General features: G+C 58.3%; 1 protein-coding gene across 2 annotated transcripts; it reads left to right on the top strand.

The window, feature by feature from the left end:
• Window positions 1–16,328, top strand: SLC4A1 (solute carrier family 4 member 1 (Diego blood group)). 2 transcript variants are annotated; one of them, XM_059046341.2, is made up of 20 exons: window positions 1–100; window positions 3,905–3,987; window positions 4,088–4,175; window positions 5,176–5,243; window positions 6,086–6,266; window positions 6,377–6,512; window positions 6,962–7,085; window positions 7,241–7,325; window positions 7,476–7,672; window positions 8,179–8,389; window positions 8,632–8,838; window positions 9,014–9,162; window positions 9,277–9,471; window positions 10,387–10,560; window positions 11,006–11,095; window positions 11,593–11,759; window positions 12,255–12,508; window positions 13,575–13,744; window positions 13,842–14,018; window positions 14,730–16,328. In XM_059046341.2, exons 2-20 carry the CDS (start codon window positions 3,973–3,975, stop codon window positions 14,808–14,810), a joined length of 2,769 nt encoding a protein of 922 aa, XP_058902324.2. In that variant the 5' UTR covers window positions 1–100; window positions 3,905–3,972; the 3' UTR covers window positions 14,811–16,328. The 2 variants fall into 2 exon arrangements, with proteins under 2 accessions (XP_058902324.2, XP_066878185.1); XM_067022084.1 differs by lacking the exons at window positions 1–100; window positions 3,905–3,987; window positions 4,088–4,175; window positions 11,006–11,095 and having other exon boundaries at window positions 5,229–5,243.
• The last annotated feature ends 1,107 nt before the right edge of the window (window positions 16,329–17,435 follow it).

Raw genomic sequence — 17,435 nt, 5'->3', positions numbered from 1 at the left:
CGAGGACCAAGTGTGGTTAGAGTGGGTGTGAGCTCAGCTGGTCGTAGAGGCCACCGGCGGCTGCAGGAGTTCGCCGAGGGACCTGGAGGCTCGTGAGCAGGTGAGCAGGGCGGGGAGGGGCTGGGGTGCTCCTGAGGTGCCTGTCCTGAGGTTTTCTGCAGGTGCCCAACCTGAATCTGTGCCCGTGGGCATGGGTGCTGGACCTGCGAGAGGGGTGCTGGTGGGTGGGATGAGAACGTTACAACGTGTGTTGTTGCCCCTAAGGGCACAGGCCCGTTGGCCCCTGCAGCTGGGAAGAGTGGGGCGGCAGGTATTGGGAAGAAAAGGCTGGCACGTGGCAACAGACGTGGGTGAGCTGGCCGGGTGAGTGTGTGTGGAGTGGCAAATCTGATTCCCCTCCAGGTGTGGGTCCTTGTCAGGCTCCTATTTACCAGCCCCCGAGTCGAACTGGCTTGGGTCTCACCCCCCAGCCTCCTCTTTCCTCCGCGGCTGGGGATCCCCAGGCCACCCCGTCTCCCTCGTAAGAGGAGAATTGCCAGCTGACACTGCTTCTCATTTTGAAACACTTCCAGGGAATCTAACCAGGGAGACGTGGCACTGTCCCCATCCTTAGGGGGTGTTTGGAGGGAAAGGAGGAGTCCCCCACCACCTGCGGATCTCAAAACACTTAGGTTAATTCCATGGTAATGGAAAGAAAATCAGAGGGGGATGGAGATAGCAAGTCTGTACTTGACCCCCAGTAGCAGTGGTAACGACAGCAAACGTTTACATAGAGCTCTTTTGTGCCAGGCATTCGTCTAAGTGCTTTATATACGTGAACTTACTTAACGCTACAACAGGTCTATGGGGTAGATGTCATTATGATTATCCCCATGTTACAGATGAGAAAACTGAGGCACAGAGAGTTTGAGGCACTTGCCTAAGGTCACACAGTAAGTGGCAGGGCTGGGATTGGAAGCCAGGCAGCCGGATTGCAGGGTCCATGCTCTTAGTCACTGATACTAAACCAGCTAATAGCTATTTTCTCTTCTGGGAGACAACTCAGGGCAATGGTTAGAGGTGTAGCTAGAGTCAGATAGGGCAGGGTTTAATCCTGCCTCTGCTACCTACCTGCTAGGGCACCGAAGCGGGTAAACCTCTCTGAACCTCAGCCTTCTCATCTGTAACGCGAGGCTAATGACGTTACCCTCCTCACAGAGTGGTTTGGGGAGAGATAAAACGGCACAGCCACGTATGGTGTCGGGGTGATTACACAAAGTTGGCGCTATGCCAACTGGTCCACGCCCCCGCCCAGCCTCTTCCAGCTGTGCTCCACTTCCTGGGCTCCAGATGCCCTGCTCCCCCTTATCTGCCTGGCCCTGGCTGGCGGGCTGGCCAGGTGTTTGGTGTGCTTCCAGGTGTTTGGTGCCATCAGGGTCCAGGCTCTTATCAGTGCCAGCAGAGCAGGGCCTGCAGCTGGGGGACGGCTGGGCCTGGTGGCGGCTACAATCTGGGTTACGGGTGCACCCTCTGAGGCCCCAGCAGAGCTCGAGACACCTCTGTTCTCCCCTCTCCTCTCTCACTGATATCTCAGAACCCCAGTAGGAAGGCCTCCCGTTGTACAGACGGGGGGACTGAGCCCTAGAGAGAGGCGGGGAGCTGCCAGTCAGTGGCGGAGAGGCAGCCTGGATGTCTGGGTTCTCAGGCTCTGAAGGGACCCTCTGACCCTCTCCCCTCTCACATGGGAAACTAAGACCACGGCCCCAGTCCCGTGGCGTATGTTTAGCACGTCAGGCAACAAGGCCAGAGAAGGGAGAAAGAATACAAGTGGGAGAAGAGGAAGGCAGGGGAACCTGGGGAGAAGGGGACACGGAGGGACAGAAGAGGGAGAGAAAAAAGGTGCATGACCAGACTCCTCAAAGGGCAAAGTCCCCGGCAGTAGGGACACCCCATCCTCAGGCTTTGGCAACCGCCCTCCCAAGGCCATCACTTGCCCTACAACCCCCCAAGGAAGGAACCCCTGCCTTTCTCAGTGTAGGTCAGGGGCTCACTCATGCCCCTCTCTCTATCTTTAAGGACTTCAGGGCCATCCATTCCTCACAATGGTTCTTTCCGTATATACTCCCTGCCCTGTTCCCTCCCACAGCGCCCAGCCCTGTCTTGCATGGTCCTCTCTCTGCATCTGGCACCCGGGCTAGCCCTCCCCACCTCTCAGCCCTTCACATCCCACCCGTGCTTCTGGACCCCGCACCAGTGTCCCCTCCACCAGAGACACTCCGCTTGCAGCCCCACCGCGAGTCCTACTTCCCCCACGACAGGCATCCTCGGCGCCCAGCATGGTCTGCTCACTGCTTGTGTTTGTCTGGGGCACGTGTTTTCTCCTGAACGCCTTAGCCTGTCACGTGTTCCCAGCTTGTCTTCCCAGTCAGGGTTGCGAGCTTCTGGAGAGTAGAACAAGTGTCTTGTTCATCTCAGCTTCCCAGGCTCCATGCCAGGGACAGAGTGGGCACGTTTGTCAACCTGACCCAAATCCCTGTTGCTACAATGCGCTCTGCTGCCACGGGTAAGGCGGAGAAGGATGTCCCTCCACACCCAGCCTGGGGCCGCGCCAGGGCACCCCTGTGCTCTCCTTGGGCTGGTCCTCACATTCCTGCGGTGGGCATCCTTCCTCCCCACTAGAGACACAACTGAGAAAACGGAGGCGCAGGGCTCCACTGCCTCCTGGCTGGGTCCTAGTCATCCTGGCTCCCCAACCCCAGAGCCCCAAGCCTGCAAGGGGGAGCCATTCTTACATTCTTTCAACACATATTTATTGAGCGCCTACTATGTGGCAACCACTCTGCTAGGAGTGGGAGATCCAGTGAGGATTGAGACGTGCAGGATCTTAGCACACATGTGGTTTCCTTTCTAGAGGCGCCCTCAGACCATATATCCACAAATGAATTAAGAAACCAGAAAATGGGCTTCCCTGGTGGCGCAGTGGTTGAGAGTCCGCCTGCCGATGCAGGGGACGTGGGTTCGTGCCCCGGTCCGGGAATATCCCACATGCCGCGGAGCGGCTGGGTCCGTGAGCCATAGCCACTGAGCTTGCGCGTCCGGAGCCTGTGCTCCGCAACGGCACAGGCCACAACAGTGAGAGGCCCGCGTACCACACACACACACACACACACACACACACACACACACACCACACACAAAGAAACCAGAAAATGACAGATTGGGTTAGTGACTGTTAGGGTGTTCAAGAAGGGAATCTGAAGAGGTAGCATATGAGCTGAGATGTGGGAAGGGCTGAAGTGTGGGAGTAGGGGCATCCAGGATGTGGCCAGCTACATGTGCAAAGGCCCTGGGGCAGGAAAGGGCTTGGTAAGGAGGCCAATGGAATAGGTGGTGAGACAGCAAGAGAGAGGGAGTTCAAGATGGAGTAGGGGAGAGAAGCAAGGCCATATCATCCAGGACCTGTGAGCCACTCCTAAGGATACTGCAGCCCCATGCCCAGGAGGAGGCAGCCATTTCTGGGAGAAGAGGGTATTCTGTGGAGACTCTCAGCTAAGCTCCCTGAAGGAAGGACAGGTCATGTTCCTGGAGCTGGTGATTCCTGGGGATGGGCAGAAAAGGAAGCCAGGTGAGGACTGGTGGATGCAGGAAGGAGTCGGATTGGAAGAACCCCCCCCTCCCATCCTTCCAACATCCTTAGGTTGGTGCCAGCTAAGTTTCATTTCCCCTGCTCTGCCCTGTCTGTCCGGCCCCTGCACACCTGCCCTCAGACCTACAAATCCAACCCCCAACTCCCACTTCTTTCCTCTGACCCCACTGTCTCCCAACACCTGGGATCCCCCTTCACTCAAATACCGCCCCCTGTGGGGACGAATGGGAGACCCCAGGCTGCCCTGTGCCTCACTCGGCCTGTGACTTTTCCCTGCAGGGACCCGCAGTGTGGGTTATGCTGGGGGCTCAGATCACTGCAGACAATTGAACAATCAGGACAGCGCCATGGGGGATTCACAGGTGAGTCTTGGGTGGCAGGTCTCCTAATCCCGGACTCCTACCTTCACGGAGGTCTGTGGAGCCCCCTCCACAGCCCAGCCCTGATGGCAACTTCTCACAGGAGAATGAAGATAAGCTGGAGGAGTTTCTAGAACAGAAGGAATATGAAGACCTTGGATTCCCCACGCTCCAGGAGGAGGAAGCAGAAGGTGAGCCCCAACTCCCTCTCTCCTGCCGGAATGAGCTGCTGAGCCCCATTAGACACAGGTGGGGAACTTGTCCTCCCCTTCTCCCCGCTCCCCACCCGCCCAGCCCCAGGGCCAGTTCTCCCACAATCCTGGCTGATTGAAGGATAAACAGTTTTGTTTGAAATGATCACAGGAGGTGACTGGGGGTGGCGCCTGGAGGCAGGACCAGTCACCCATCACTGTGCCCCTTAGACTTGTAAGAGGGCAGCCAGGCCTGTCGAGGACGAGGGCATGAGCTCTCATGCCACCCGTGCCCATCCAACACCAGCTTCCAGGCCAGGCACTGGGCCTGTTCTGGGAACATCGTTCTGTTTGGGGGTCCAGAAATCCTGAGAAATGGGGGGGGGCCGTGGGGACCCTCAGGGCGGAGAAACATCAGGAAACCTTCCTGGGCCTGCCCAAGGTCTCGGTGGGGGAGCCCCGGGAAGGGACCTGTTTACTGTCAACAGGACTTAAGTGCTGGCAATTGGTATTGGAGATAAGAGGCCCTTCTGGGAAATGAGGGCTGGGGATGTAGGGGCCAATAATATAAGGGCGGACCCCACGGGGCACCCAAGCTCCACTTGGAGGCAGCGAGAAGCTACTGGCTGGTGGGATTGTTGAGGCAGGTGGGAAGAAAGAAGGGAACCTGGTCCCAGAAGGTAGCAGGAGAGGGAAGAGAACTGCCATTCAGGACTCCCCAATCCCCTTGGAGATGACCCTCCTTGTAACCACTGACGATGAGCCCCAGGGGTCCTCCACAGAGCTCAGATGGGGAGTGACAGGGCCAGGCTGGGCGGCCAAGAACAAGCGTGGGGGGCCACAGCCCACTGAGCAGCGGGGGCAGGGTCCCAGCCAGGGGCAAGCGGAGGGAGAGCGGCGTCAGTCCTCCCGTGTGGTGGCCGAGGCTCATGCTGGGTGGTGCAGGAAAGTCTTGCGGGAATTGTCTGGGGCCAGTGCTAACCGGCCTCTTGATTCTCAGCTCAGCTCACAGAGCCCACAGCCACAGACTACCACACCGCGTTGCGCCGCCCCCCAGACATCCTCGAGGTGAGCACCCCAGCCCCCCCCCCCCCGATTCTCTTTCCTGTGCTGCCCTTGGGATCCATCATTCTACCAGGGGAGGGGAGGGGCAGACAGTTTCAGGATGGGGGAGGCCCCACAAACAGGGAGAGAAGCAACGCGCATCCTGGGAAATAGGTGAAGGACATCTCCCGGTGAGGCGGGGGGCCCGGGGCCCCCTTCCACTGATGGGGGAGCTCCCTGGACAGAGATGCAGCTGGAGGTCTGAGCCACCAGGTCCGCTGGCCCTGGCTGGGCTGTCAGTTACTCCCGGGGGAAGCACAGAATTAAATACATGCTCTCCTCAGCCCAGTGACCCCAGGCCCCCCACGTCCTTGCTGGACTCCAGCAAGGTTAGAAAATCGGGTCTGCCCTCAGCTAGGGCCCTGGGACTGGCCATCTGGCCCCACGGAACCTCAAGGGCATGCTGAGCCCACGCGACAATCTTGGAGGCAGGAGGCTGACCCAGTGACCCCAAAGGCTTCCCTCTTCTTTCCTTTCCTGCCCACTCTAGCAGCCCTTTTGGCCCAGAGTTTCTTCAAATGCCTCTGAAATGGGGTGAGGGGCCTGGTCAGGAAGTTGGGGAACAGAGCCAGAGGTGGGGGACCCTCAATCGTCTCCTCACATGTCACAGCTCACTCTGCAGCCTGAGGAGGTAGCTCCTGACGGCCCCTTCTGAGCTCAGGCTCTGCCCTGAGCGCTCCAGGAGCCCTGCGCCTCTGACAGACATCTCTCAGAGCCTGCTAAGTGCCCACCGTGCCCTGGGCTTCCAGCCTCCCCATAGCCCTGCCCGGGGCCAGGGGGACTAACTCAGGCCCGTGGGGCTGCAGGTCCTCGTGGAGCTGCGGGAACTGGTGATGGATGAAAAGAACCAGGAGCTACAATGGATGGAGACGGCGCGCTGGGTGCGGCTAGAGGAGAACCTGGGGAAGGACGGGATCTGGGGCCGCCCACACCTGTCTTACCTCACCTTTTGGAGCCTCTTAGAGCTGCAGAAAGCCTTTGCCAAGGGTGAGTGAGCCGCCCTCTGTGCCCCTCTGCGTGTGACCCCTGCATGGGAAGCTGCTAGGGAGGAGGAGGGCCAGGGCCAGCCAGCCCGTTCACCCCTCCCCTGCCTGCAGGTACTGTCCTCCTGGACCTGCCAGAGAGATCCCTGGCCGGGGTGGCCAGCCAGCTGCTGGACAGGTTTATCTTCGAGGGGCAGATCCAGCCTCAGGACCGAGAAAATCTGTTCCGGGTCCTGCTGCTCAAACACAGGTGCCCCTGCCTGCCAGGCCCTGGATTCCACACCCACAGGGCCCGTCTCCCCGGCCCGCCTGCCCCAAGCTCTCCCTGGGGGTCCAGAGGGCCCCTCTCTACCAGGCTGGGTCCCACTTTTCTTCCACAATGTCTCCTGCTTCCAGCACCTCTCGAGCGGTAACCATGCCTCCATGCTCAGGGCTGGGGGCCACTGGTCCCCGGGAGGGCGGACCCTCAAGCTCCCTCTCTCCGCCCATTCTTCTGGCTCCACCCTAGTCGCCCCAGACAGAGGCCGCCCGCTTCCATCCACAGTGTCCTTCAGAGGAGGCTGATTCTCCTTCCGCCCTGGGCCTCTCTAGTCTGGTCACTGGCAAGTCCCATGTCCCTCCTACCACCGGTCTCCACTCTGCTGGCAGCCCAGGCTGAGAAGCTTACTCAGCCCATGCCTGCTGTGTGTCGTCCTGCAGTCACGCCAGAGATGTGGAGGCCCTGGGGAGTGTGAAGCCTGCAGTCCTGACACGTTCTGGGGACCCTTCACAGCCTCTGCTGCCACAGCATCCCTCGCTGGAGACAGAGCTCTTCTGTGAACAGGTGAGGCTGTACCAGGGGTGTGTGAGGAGAGCCGGAAAGCTCCCAACCTGAACATGGTTCGAAATGAGAGTGGGTAGGGCAGACAGGGTGGGCTACTCCGGTGTCCAGGGTCCAGAGGGGCCGGAGGACTCCCCTCACCACCCTCCTTCCAACAGGGAGAGGGGAGCGCGGAAGGGCACTCGTCATCTGGAATGCTGGGAAAGAGTCCCCAGGACTGGGAGGCCACCCTGGTGCTGGTGGGTAAGTGGGCAGAGCATCCATCCCTCACCCCTTCACGTTCCCTGCTCCTGCCTCCTCCTCTGGCCCGGCCTGCCTCTCCCTATGCCTGGACCCCAACAGCGCGCCCCCCTTGGCCTGGCCCGACCACCTCACTTCGTCTGTCCCCAACAGGCTGTGCCAGGTTCCTGGAGCGGCCAGTGCTGGGCTTTGTGCGACTAAAGGAGCCTATGGAGACGGAGCAAAAGCCACAGGAGCCGGAGGAGCCGGCAGTCCCTGTGCGTTTCCTCATTGTGCTGCTGGGACCTGAGGCCCCCAACATCGACTACACCCAGCTGGGCCGGGCTGCTGCCACCCTCATGTCAGAGAGGGTGAGGAGGGGCCGGCGAGGGCTGGAGGGGGGGGCCCAGGGGGCTGGGTGGCAGCTGAGGCGTCGTCCCCGGCCCCGGTTACTTTAACTTCACTAGTTTGGCCCATTCGGTCTGATCTAGCTGCTTCCGTCCTGTCTGGCCAGGGGGAGTCCAGGCCCGTGTAGTCTGGCCTAGCCCTGCCTGGTCAGGCCTGGTCTAGTCTGGCCCACTCTGCCCTGGTTCTGTCTGGTTAGGTTTGGCCTGGTCTGGCCTGATCTGCTCTCGTTCCATCTGGTCTGCTATAAGCCACCTGGTTCGCTTTAGTTCTTTCTGCTTTCCCGACTCAGGGCCCTGTCTGCCTCCCCAAAGCCCTTTCAGAGTAGAAGGTGGAAGGCCAGCGGGGAAGGAAAAGCAGTTCCCAGCAAGCAGGGGCTGGGGCAGAGGGACCCCAGAGGCCCTGGCTGTGGCCTCTTGGGTCCTTTTGTTGAGCAAGTCCTTGTGGCTCTGACCTTCCTTCCTACTCCCAGGTGTTCCGCACTGATGCATACTTGGCCCAGAACAAGGAGATGCTGGTGCATTCCCTAGAGGGCTTCCTAGACTGCAGTCTGGTGTTGCCTCCCACGGACGCGCCCTCTGAGGATGCCCTGCTCAGTCTGGTGCCTGTGCAGAAAGAGCTGCTGAAAAGACGCTACCTGCCCAGCTCTGCCAAGCCAGATCCCAGCTTCCTCAAGGGCCTAGGTAACTGCCCTGCCCAGCCCTAGGCTTGCTGAGCCCCCAGACCTTCAGACAGCCCAGCACAGCCCTGTGAACCCCTGCCTCCCCTCTTCCCATTAAATCTCCCATGTCCCCTCCCCCTGTCCTCATGCCTCTCAGCCTCCTGTACCACCCCATTCCCATTAGACAATCCCCTTCTCGATTCCCTTTTCCCCACACTTCCCCCTTCCACCCCCCCGTGACCGTGGTCCTGTCCTTCGCTACAGATTTGAATGGGGGTCTAGAGGACACCCAGGATGACCCTCTGCAGCGGACAGGCAGGCTCTTCGGGGGACTGGTACGTGACATCCGGCGCCGCTACCCCCGCTACTTGAGTGACATCACAGACTCATTGAACCCCCAGGTCCTGTCTGCCATCATCTTCATCTACTTTGCCGCCCTGTCACCCGCCATCACCTTCGGTGGCCTCCTGGGTCAGTGCCTCTGTGTGTCCCACTAACCCTCACCTCTGACCCTCTGGCCTCTGTATCAGCCCTGACTTTGCCCCGATCTGACACTCTGGACCCCTACATCATCTGGTCCATGAAATGCTCTATCGGCCTCTGGAAATGATCTTGACCTTGACCGCACTGTCACTTCCATCCACAGGAGAAAAGACCCATAACCTGATGGGTGTGTCGGAACTGCTTATCTCCACCTCGGTGCAGGGCATCCTCTTCTCCCTGCTGGGAGCTCAGCCCCTGCTCGTGGTGGGCTTCTCGGGACCCCTGCTCGTGTTTGAGGAAGCCTTCTTCTCGGTAGCTCTGTTCTGGCCCCGCTGTCACCCTGTAACTGGCCCCTGGCCCAACCTTCTTAATGCACGGGGCCTGGGCCCATTTATCTGACCCCAGCTCCCTCCAACCACCCTACAGTTCTGCACGAGTAACGGCCTGGAGTACATCGTGGGCCGTGTGTGGATCGGCTTCTGGCTCATCCTGCTGGTGGTGCTGGTGGTGGCCTTTGAGGGCAGCTTCCTGGTCCGCTTCATCTCCCGCTACACCCAGGAGATCTTCTCCTTCCTCATCTCCCTCATCTTCATCTATGAGACCTTCTCCAAGCTGGTCATGGTGAGGGCCATGGGAGTGTTAAGAGGCACGTGCGCGTGCACGTGTGTGTGTGACTGTGCACAAGCTGTGCGACTGTGGGTGTCATTGCACGTGTGTCTGTACGGCATTTCTGTGGCCGTGTCTTCACGGTATGTGACTGTGACCACATACGTGTTGATGCCTGCTGTCTGTGGGCCGGTATTCTCACCACGGCTGTGAGGAGTGACGGTGCGTGAGAGCTCCCCTCTGCCTACACAGGTCCCTGTGTATAACCACATGCAGTAACCAGTGGGCACGTGTGAGACTGAATGTGGGAAACTGCAGGCATGGCGGGGTAGCAGGGGTCCTGGAGACTCTGAAGTCCCCCACTCCCTCTCCTGCAGTTGCCCTTAGGAACTGCAGGGCCTGCAGAGGGCAGCTCTGTCACCTTAAACTATGCCTACCTCTGTGTCTGCATTTCATATGGAGGAAGGGTGGATGCTGTACATCTACCCCTGATTCTGTTGGTCGGTGGGTCTTTCTCTGGTTTCCAAGTCTCTGGAGCCTAAGTCTTTTTAGGAACCTCCTTGGCACTTGTTTCCTGCCCTCCAGCCTTCTCGTGGCTCCCAGGCCCGGGATGCTCATGTGCACGCGCGCGCGCACGCACACACACACACTCATTTCCTCCATGGCCTGCCCCGCCCAAGCCTAGCCTGGTCCTCAGTCCTGAAAACCAAGCTGTGGAGCCCCATTGCCTCCCTGTTACTATGTCAGTTGAGGAAGAAGATAGGTAGATGGATGACGCATGGACAGATGGACGGATGGATGGATGATGAATAGAGAGATGGGTAATGGATGGGTGGACGATGGATAGGCAGATGATACATGACGCGTGTATCATGATGGCTGGGGATGGATGGATGCGAGCAAAGAGGATGCCTTGGTTTTCTGCTGCAGATCTTCCAGGACCACCCACTGCTGGAGAACTACGACCACAACGTGACAAGAATACCCAAACCTCAGGCCCCCCTGCCCAACACAGCCCTCCTCTCTCTTGTGCTCATGGCTGGCACCTTCTTGTTCGCCATCATGCTGCGCAAGTTCAAGAACAGCTCCTACTTCCCTGGCAAGGTCAGCACATCCCCCCCACCTGTCCTTGCCTACACTGCCCTATCCCAGTCTACAGCACTCCCCTCAGCTTTCCCAAAGCCATTAGTTCCCCTTCTTACCCTAGATTCCCATTTCCGATTCCAAGCCTCCCTCCCCCCTCATCGTGCAGGATTTTACTCTTGAGACGAGTGCATCTCCCTTTCTCAGCATGTCCAGGCTGAGAACCCAGTGGGGAACCAAGGACAGTTCTTGGAAGGGAGTGGAGAAGCTGTGGGGCCGGGGGTGGGGCTGGGCCAGGTGAACAAGAAAGGAGGCAGGTATGTTGAGAAGCAGGACAGGGCATTCGATGTTCCCCCTGTGGAGAGTGGGACCCCCTGGTGAAGATGGGGCAGGAGCGGGGGCAAGTGGCAGGTGAGAGGTGGGAAGCAACTGGGCACTGACCACTGGTCCCTTCACCTGCCCTCAGCTGCGGCGAGTCATTGGGGACTTTGGGGTTCCCATCTCTATCCTGATCATGGTCATGGTGGATGCCCTCATCCAGGACACCTACACCCAGGTGACCCTCTCCCCCACTCTTATTTCATTCCCCCAGCATGCACCCTCCCCCAAACTGCCTTCCCAAACCTGAAGCCAGCTAGAACTACCCCTTCCCCAGCCCTGTCTCTCCAAGCAGCCCCATGTTCTCCCCGAGGCCTTCAGGACCCCTCTGGCTGAAGAAAGGGCCTGGGTCAGTTTGCCCCCTTTTACTCCTTAATCCAGGGCAGTAGGAAAGAATCCGCTTTGAAGCCAGGTTGATCTGAGTATGAATCTCAGTTTTGCTCTCAAATAGCCGTGCAATGCAGAGCCAGCTACATAACTTCCCTGGTCCTGATTCCTCTTCTATAAAGTAGGGAATGAGAAAATGTATGTAAAGGGCTTAGTGCAGTGACTGAGTACAAAGTAGATGCTCAATATATGTAAGTTCCCAAGTGCCCAGGACCCCGGTTCTCCCTGTCCCCACCTTTCCCCATGCCCCTGCCCCCAGGTGTTCTCACCAGCATCCCCCTCCCACAGAAACTCAGTGTACCTAAAGGCCTCACCGTATCCAACACCTCGGCCCGAGGCTGGCTCATCCACCCGCTGGGCTTATATAAGCCATTTCCCATCTGGATGATGTTTGCCTCCGTCCTGCCTGCCCTGCTGGTCTTCATCCTCATCTTCCTTGAGTCCCAGATCACCACGTAAGAGCCAGGGTGGGACTGGGCCTGGGAGGGTCCGAGGCAGAGAAAGGGACAGGCTCCAGGCAGGCAGGACACCAGGGACTGAGTGCTAGTAGGAATGATGGACGGACAGGAGGTCCAGGTTTTGTGGGACATGACATGGTACTATTTGGGGAGCCCTTTTAAATAAAAAGAATATAAAATGAGAACTATAAAATTAGGTGCTAGATCTTGGAAAGGGCCTGTACCCGTGAGGTTCCCTGAAGCTTATGCTTCTTTAGCTTCAGTGTAGATCTGCTGGTGGGTGTTCTAGGTGATGATGAAGACACTTCTGCTCTTAGAGTCTCGATTCTCAAGATGGTGCAGGAGGGAGGGGAGAAAGGAACTCTAAGGGAGATGGGCAAAGAAGGATAAACTAAAGTACAGAGGGACCCAAGTCTAGGGAAGGAAAGAGAGGGTAAAGGGGGGTGGGGTGAAGGAGAGCCCTGGTTACTCTTGACCTTCCACACCCCCCAGGCTGATCATCAGCAAACCGGAGCGCAAGGTGGTCAAGGGCTCTGGCTTCCACCTGGACCTGCTGCTGGTCATGGGCATGGGCGGGGTGGCCACCCTCTTTGGGATGCCCTGGCTCAGTGCCACCACTGTGCGTTCTGTCACCCACGCCAATGCCCTTACGGTCATGAGCAAGGCCAGCACCCCTGGGGCCGCAGCCCAGATTCAAGAAGTCAAGGAACAGCGGATCAGCGGGCTCCTGGTCTCTGTGCTCGTGGGTGAGTGAGGATTGGCCACACTTTCCAGCACCCTCAGCCCCTGCCCCTTAGGATCCAGTGCCCCTCCAGCCCTGCCCACCCTGCAGCCAGGTCTCCCCAAACACCCACTGCCCACATCTCCCCAGTGTCAGTTATTCACATGAAGGAATTCTGGAGGAAATACCCAAGGCACTGAAATGGGATCTGAGGGGGATGGGGGGGACACTCCATTACTGGAAGCTTCTCTAGACAAGACCCTGTACTCTGAGCTTCTCCAGCAGTTCAGTGAACATTGGGTTCACTGAACTGTTGGAAAACCTGCCCCGCTGCTGACTAGGTATCCCACCTTGTCTCTGGACCTCAAGTTTCTCTCTCTTCACCATTAGAGGGTTCATTAGCTGCCTGAGCTCTCTCTAGCTCAGCTGCTCTGTGACTCATACAAAGGGCGGTGCTCCTAGGTGGGGGTGTGAGGTGAAGACAGGGGGTCACTGATCTGAGTTCCAGAGCAGCTGAGAGTCCAGCTGGGCTTGGTGTGGGCAGCGCCATGGTCACCGATGGAGAGGCCAGGGAAGTTTCCTAAAGGAGGCGAAGCTGATGTTAGCTGGAGGAGGGCTGGGATTTGGGTAGGTGGAGGGTGATGGAGGCATTCTGGACCGGGGTAAGAGGAAAGGTGGGCTTCTCTGCCCTCTGTGACTCCCTAGGTTAAAGGAGTAGGCTTTGAAGTCAGGCAGGCAAGAGTCTGACTCCCTGCTCTGCCACTTACTAGCTGTGTGGCCTTAGGTTAGTTGCTTCACCTCTCTGAGTCTCCTTCCTCATCTGCAAAATGGGTGTAATATCTATTAAGAGGATCCAGGGAATTCCCTGGTGGTCCAGTGGTTAAGACTTGGTGCTTGCACTGCTGTGGGCCCGGGCTCCGTCCCTGTTTGGGGTAATAAGATCCCAGAAGGTTCCCGGCGAGGCCAGAAAAAAAAAAAAAAAGGATCCACAAAAGGGGTTCCATACAGTCCCTGTGCCTTCCTTCCCCAGCCTCTGCTCGTGCCGATCCTCTGGGGCAGCTGGGGCTAAGGCTGCGTGGTTCTCCCCACAGGCCTGTCCATCCTCATGGGGCCCATCCTGTCCCACATCCCGCTGGCTGTGCTGTTTGGCATCTTCCTCTACATGGGAGTCACATCTCTCAGCGGCATCCAGCTTTTTGACCGCATCTTGCTTCTGTTCAAGCCGCGCAAGTACCACCCGGATGTGCCCTACGCCAAGCGGGTACGGGGCCCTCCCGGCTGCCCAGGTCAGGGGCGGGGTGGGGGGCGGGGCTGGGTGCCCGGGCAGGGCAGGCCATGACCCCAGCCTCCGCCCGCAGGTGAGAACCTGGCGAATGCACCTGTTCACGGGCACTCAGATCACCTGCCTGGTAGTGCTGTGGGTGGTGAGGAGCATCAAGACCATCTCGCTGGCCCTGCCGTTCATCCTCATCCTCACGGTGCCCCTACGTCACTTCCTGCTGCCGCTCATCTTCCAGAACCTGGAGCTCCAGTGTGTGAGTTGTTTCTCCCACCGCCCAGCCCGCGCCCCGCCCCCCCCCCCCCCCCCCGCCCCGGTTTCCTATGACCAGAGGGCACAGCTCCAGAGCAGACAGCAGCGAGGCGTCATCAGTGGGGCTCAGAGAATGTGAGAGGCGTGTCTGGGAACTGAGGAAGGCAGAAGAGCAGAAGAGCCTTGTGATTAAGGTCTAGGTTGGGGCCTGCGTCCAAATCCTGGCACTACCGCCCCCCAGCGTGTGACCTGGGGCGAGCGGCCTCGTTTCTCTGTGCCTCAGGTTTCCTCACCTGTACAGAGAGGAATAATGACAGGGTTGGTGAGAGGACTGGGAGGCTCACGAGATGTGTTCCACGTGAGAGGTCCCCACCACTGAGCGGCTAGTCCTGTGGTCTTATAAACCATCCGGAGAGTGGCTCTTCCGGTAGAATTCTTCCACCATGTGACGCAGGTCACTGTGGCGCTGCCCCGCTGAAGGGGTCTCCTGCCTGCCCTCTGGAGGCCCTCCCCTACCAGGGCACCAGATTCCTGGAGGCTCCCCACCCCGAGGAAACCTCTCATCTAGACCAACCCTAGGAGTTGCAGGGACAGGACAAGACTTGTCCAAGGTTCAAAGAGAGACGGGCTCTCCTGACCCTGGAGGTGCCTCAGCGCTGGGGGGAGGGCTCACCTGGGTCCTCAGCCACTCACCCTCTGTCCCTCCTCCCCGCAGCTGGATGCTGACAATACCAAGCTGAACTTTGATGAGGAGAATGGTCAGGATGAATATGATGAGGTGGCCATGCCTGTGTGAGGGGAGGGCCCAGGCCCCAGAGCCCCCTCCGTCATTCCACCTCCCCACTCTCCCAGGAAAAGCAGAAGCTCATGGGCACCCTATGGACCCCCAGGTCCCTCCTGGGACAGCAGTCGAGGCCCCGGGGCCACGGGTGGGGGAAGGAAAGGGTGTCTAGGAAACCTTGCATGAAGCGTAGACTGGCTTTCCTGGATGGAAAAGGCCAGTGGGGCCCACAGTAGGGGATTTGCTGTGCAGTCCCTCCTGTGGCCACACTGCCACCTGGGGGTCCCACCCTGGAAGATTTAGATCCAAGCCCTACCTCCTCATGACACAGACAGGGGAAGTAAAGAGGATGGGAGTTGGGGGTGGGGGGGGATTCAAATTCCTGCTTTCTGTGTGACCTTGGGCAAGTCCCTGGATCTCTCCAGCCTCTGCTTCCTCGTCTGTAAAATGGGTATATTGAGAATCACACCCACATTACAGGATGGTTTCTGAGGACCAAAGATAAATGTGAAAAAAGGGCTTTGTAAAATCTGAAAGGACTCTTATACAGTAGTCACCATTCTTCAAGCCTGCCCAAAGTCACATAGCTCCTGAGCCATACAGCTGGGATTTGACTTCTGAGGCCAGAGTCTACTTCAGTCACCCACCTTTCCATGCTTAGAGATGCCACTGCTGGCCCCTCTCTTCCCCCTCTCTGCTCCCACTGGGGACCCTCTTCTCTGGGGCAGAGGAAGGTGTCCTGGTGAGGGCAAGGTGCAGGTGAGGACAAAATCAGGGCTGGGACTCGGGACTCCTAAGTGCTGCTCCCTCCCCCATGCTCTCATTCATTCACTCATCCATTCATTCCACAAACATTTATCTAAGGCCCTGGACCCCGTGGACACAGAGGTGACTGAGACAAGACCTTGCCCTGGGGTTGGGAGTGGGGGGCAGTGTACAGTCTGTTCTTGATTTGGACGGGGGGGTGGGGGAGGGTGGGAAGGTAAGGAGGAGATGGGGAGGGGCAGGGAGGGAGGTTTGTAATTTATACCTTGTGTATCCTCAGAGCTTTCATTGTACTTCAGCTACACGCAGGCACACTCGCACATGCGAGCCCCAATTAGAGACACACTGTCCTCAACTCCACTTGAACCAAATCTTGGGGAGAACCCAGATTCGACCAATTGGGGTAGGAGACAGTGGGAGCTGCAGAATATGGGCAAAATCTATTTTTTTACAAAAGAAAAATATAAAAAGAGTTGAAAGGACTGGAAGTGGTGAGAGATGGTTCAAACTGAGAATCAGGGTGTGACAGAAAAAAAGGAGGCTGAGAGAGGGCTCTCAGGTACCTCCTGAAGGCTCACAGCTGCTTCCCACCACTTCACTGTTCTATGCCTCAGTTTCCTCATCTGTAAAATGGGGACGATAATGGTACCTACTTCGTAGGTTTGTTATAAGGATTAAAGGAGACATTGCCTCTAAAGTGATTGCTTAGCACAGCGCCTGGCCTCAGACCCCTTCAGAAGAGTTCAATAAAGTTAGCTGCTGGTATTGTTATTCTGACTGGGATGCCCCTGCCCCTTCCTACCCTCTGCTCCTTGAACACTGCCAAGTGGAAAAAGTCACTCACCCTGCTAGCACCCTTCCCCTTGATGCTTGGGAATAGGTTTTACTAATAAATGCATCTGTGGTGGAGTGAGTGCCATGCTGGAATTCCCTTCCCAGGGTCAGGGGTCCAAGGGGTCTGGGCTGGACCAGGTGGAGAAGGAACGTATGGTGTGGAGCTGGTGCCGGGCTGCGGCCCTAGGGGGCAAGAAGGGCCAGGCTGGGGGAGGGGAGGGGCACTAGAGTTGGGGGAGAGGCAGGGCTGGTGGCCCAGAGCCCTAGGGTGGAGAGGGCCAGCACCCAGTGAGGGGGTGGGAGAGCAAGGGAAGACAAGTTTATGCCCCGGACATCCCTCCTCTCCAAAATAAGCAAGACCCATGGAGGTGGGGAGAGGGGCGCCCCCTGCCCCTTGCACAGTGAACCCCACATCCCTTAGGACCAGTTAGCCCCTTGGCCCGGACACATCAGGCTGGGCGGCACCGCTAACAGAAATTGCCAGAGAGAAAAATGCGATTTGCCATCGGTCACACGGGAACAGCATCTCTTGGCCAGCTTTCCACCAGCCCCCACTGTGATGCCCTTGGAGGCCCTGCCCCCCACTCCCACCCCCAGCCACTTCCAGCAACTCTAGGGGACTGCTGGGAAAGGTGTCACCCACCCCTGGTGAGGAAGGTGTCAGGACATCATCCCTCACCACCCCAACCTTCCAAAGAGAGGTCAGTGCAGGGTTGGGCCGCCTGGCTTCCTTCCCTGGATCTATATTTACATGCTGCCTGTCCCCGGCTGACCCCTCCCAGGCTGGCCGGGGCGGCCGCCAACGGGCCAGAGAGCTACTGTCGCCCCACGATACTAGTCTCAGCCACTCACCTCCCACACACAGCAGCTTCATGTCCCACAGAGCTGTCCCAGTCCCCAGGGCTTGACAGAGGGACACCCTAAGCCAGCAGGGAAGGCATTAAGGAAATGTGAAGACCACAAAAATCAATCGGGATCCAGCTTCCTGCCTGGCCCGAGACCTCACTCTCCCGACATTTCCTGCCCCCTCTCCTCGCAGCT

The sequence above is a fragment of the Kogia breviceps genome, chromosome 19, assembly GCF_026419965.1.
Source record: "Kogia breviceps isolate mKogBre1 chromosome 19, mKogBre1 haplotype 1, whole genome shotgun sequence".
In the NCBI taxonomy this organism is placed as follows: domain Eukaryota; kingdom Metazoa; phylum Chordata; class Mammalia; order Artiodactyla; family Physeteridae; genus Kogia; species Kogia breviceps.
The sequence above is the reverse complement of the archived record's forward strand: the minus strand, read 5'-3'. Positions and strand labels throughout refer to the sequence as shown.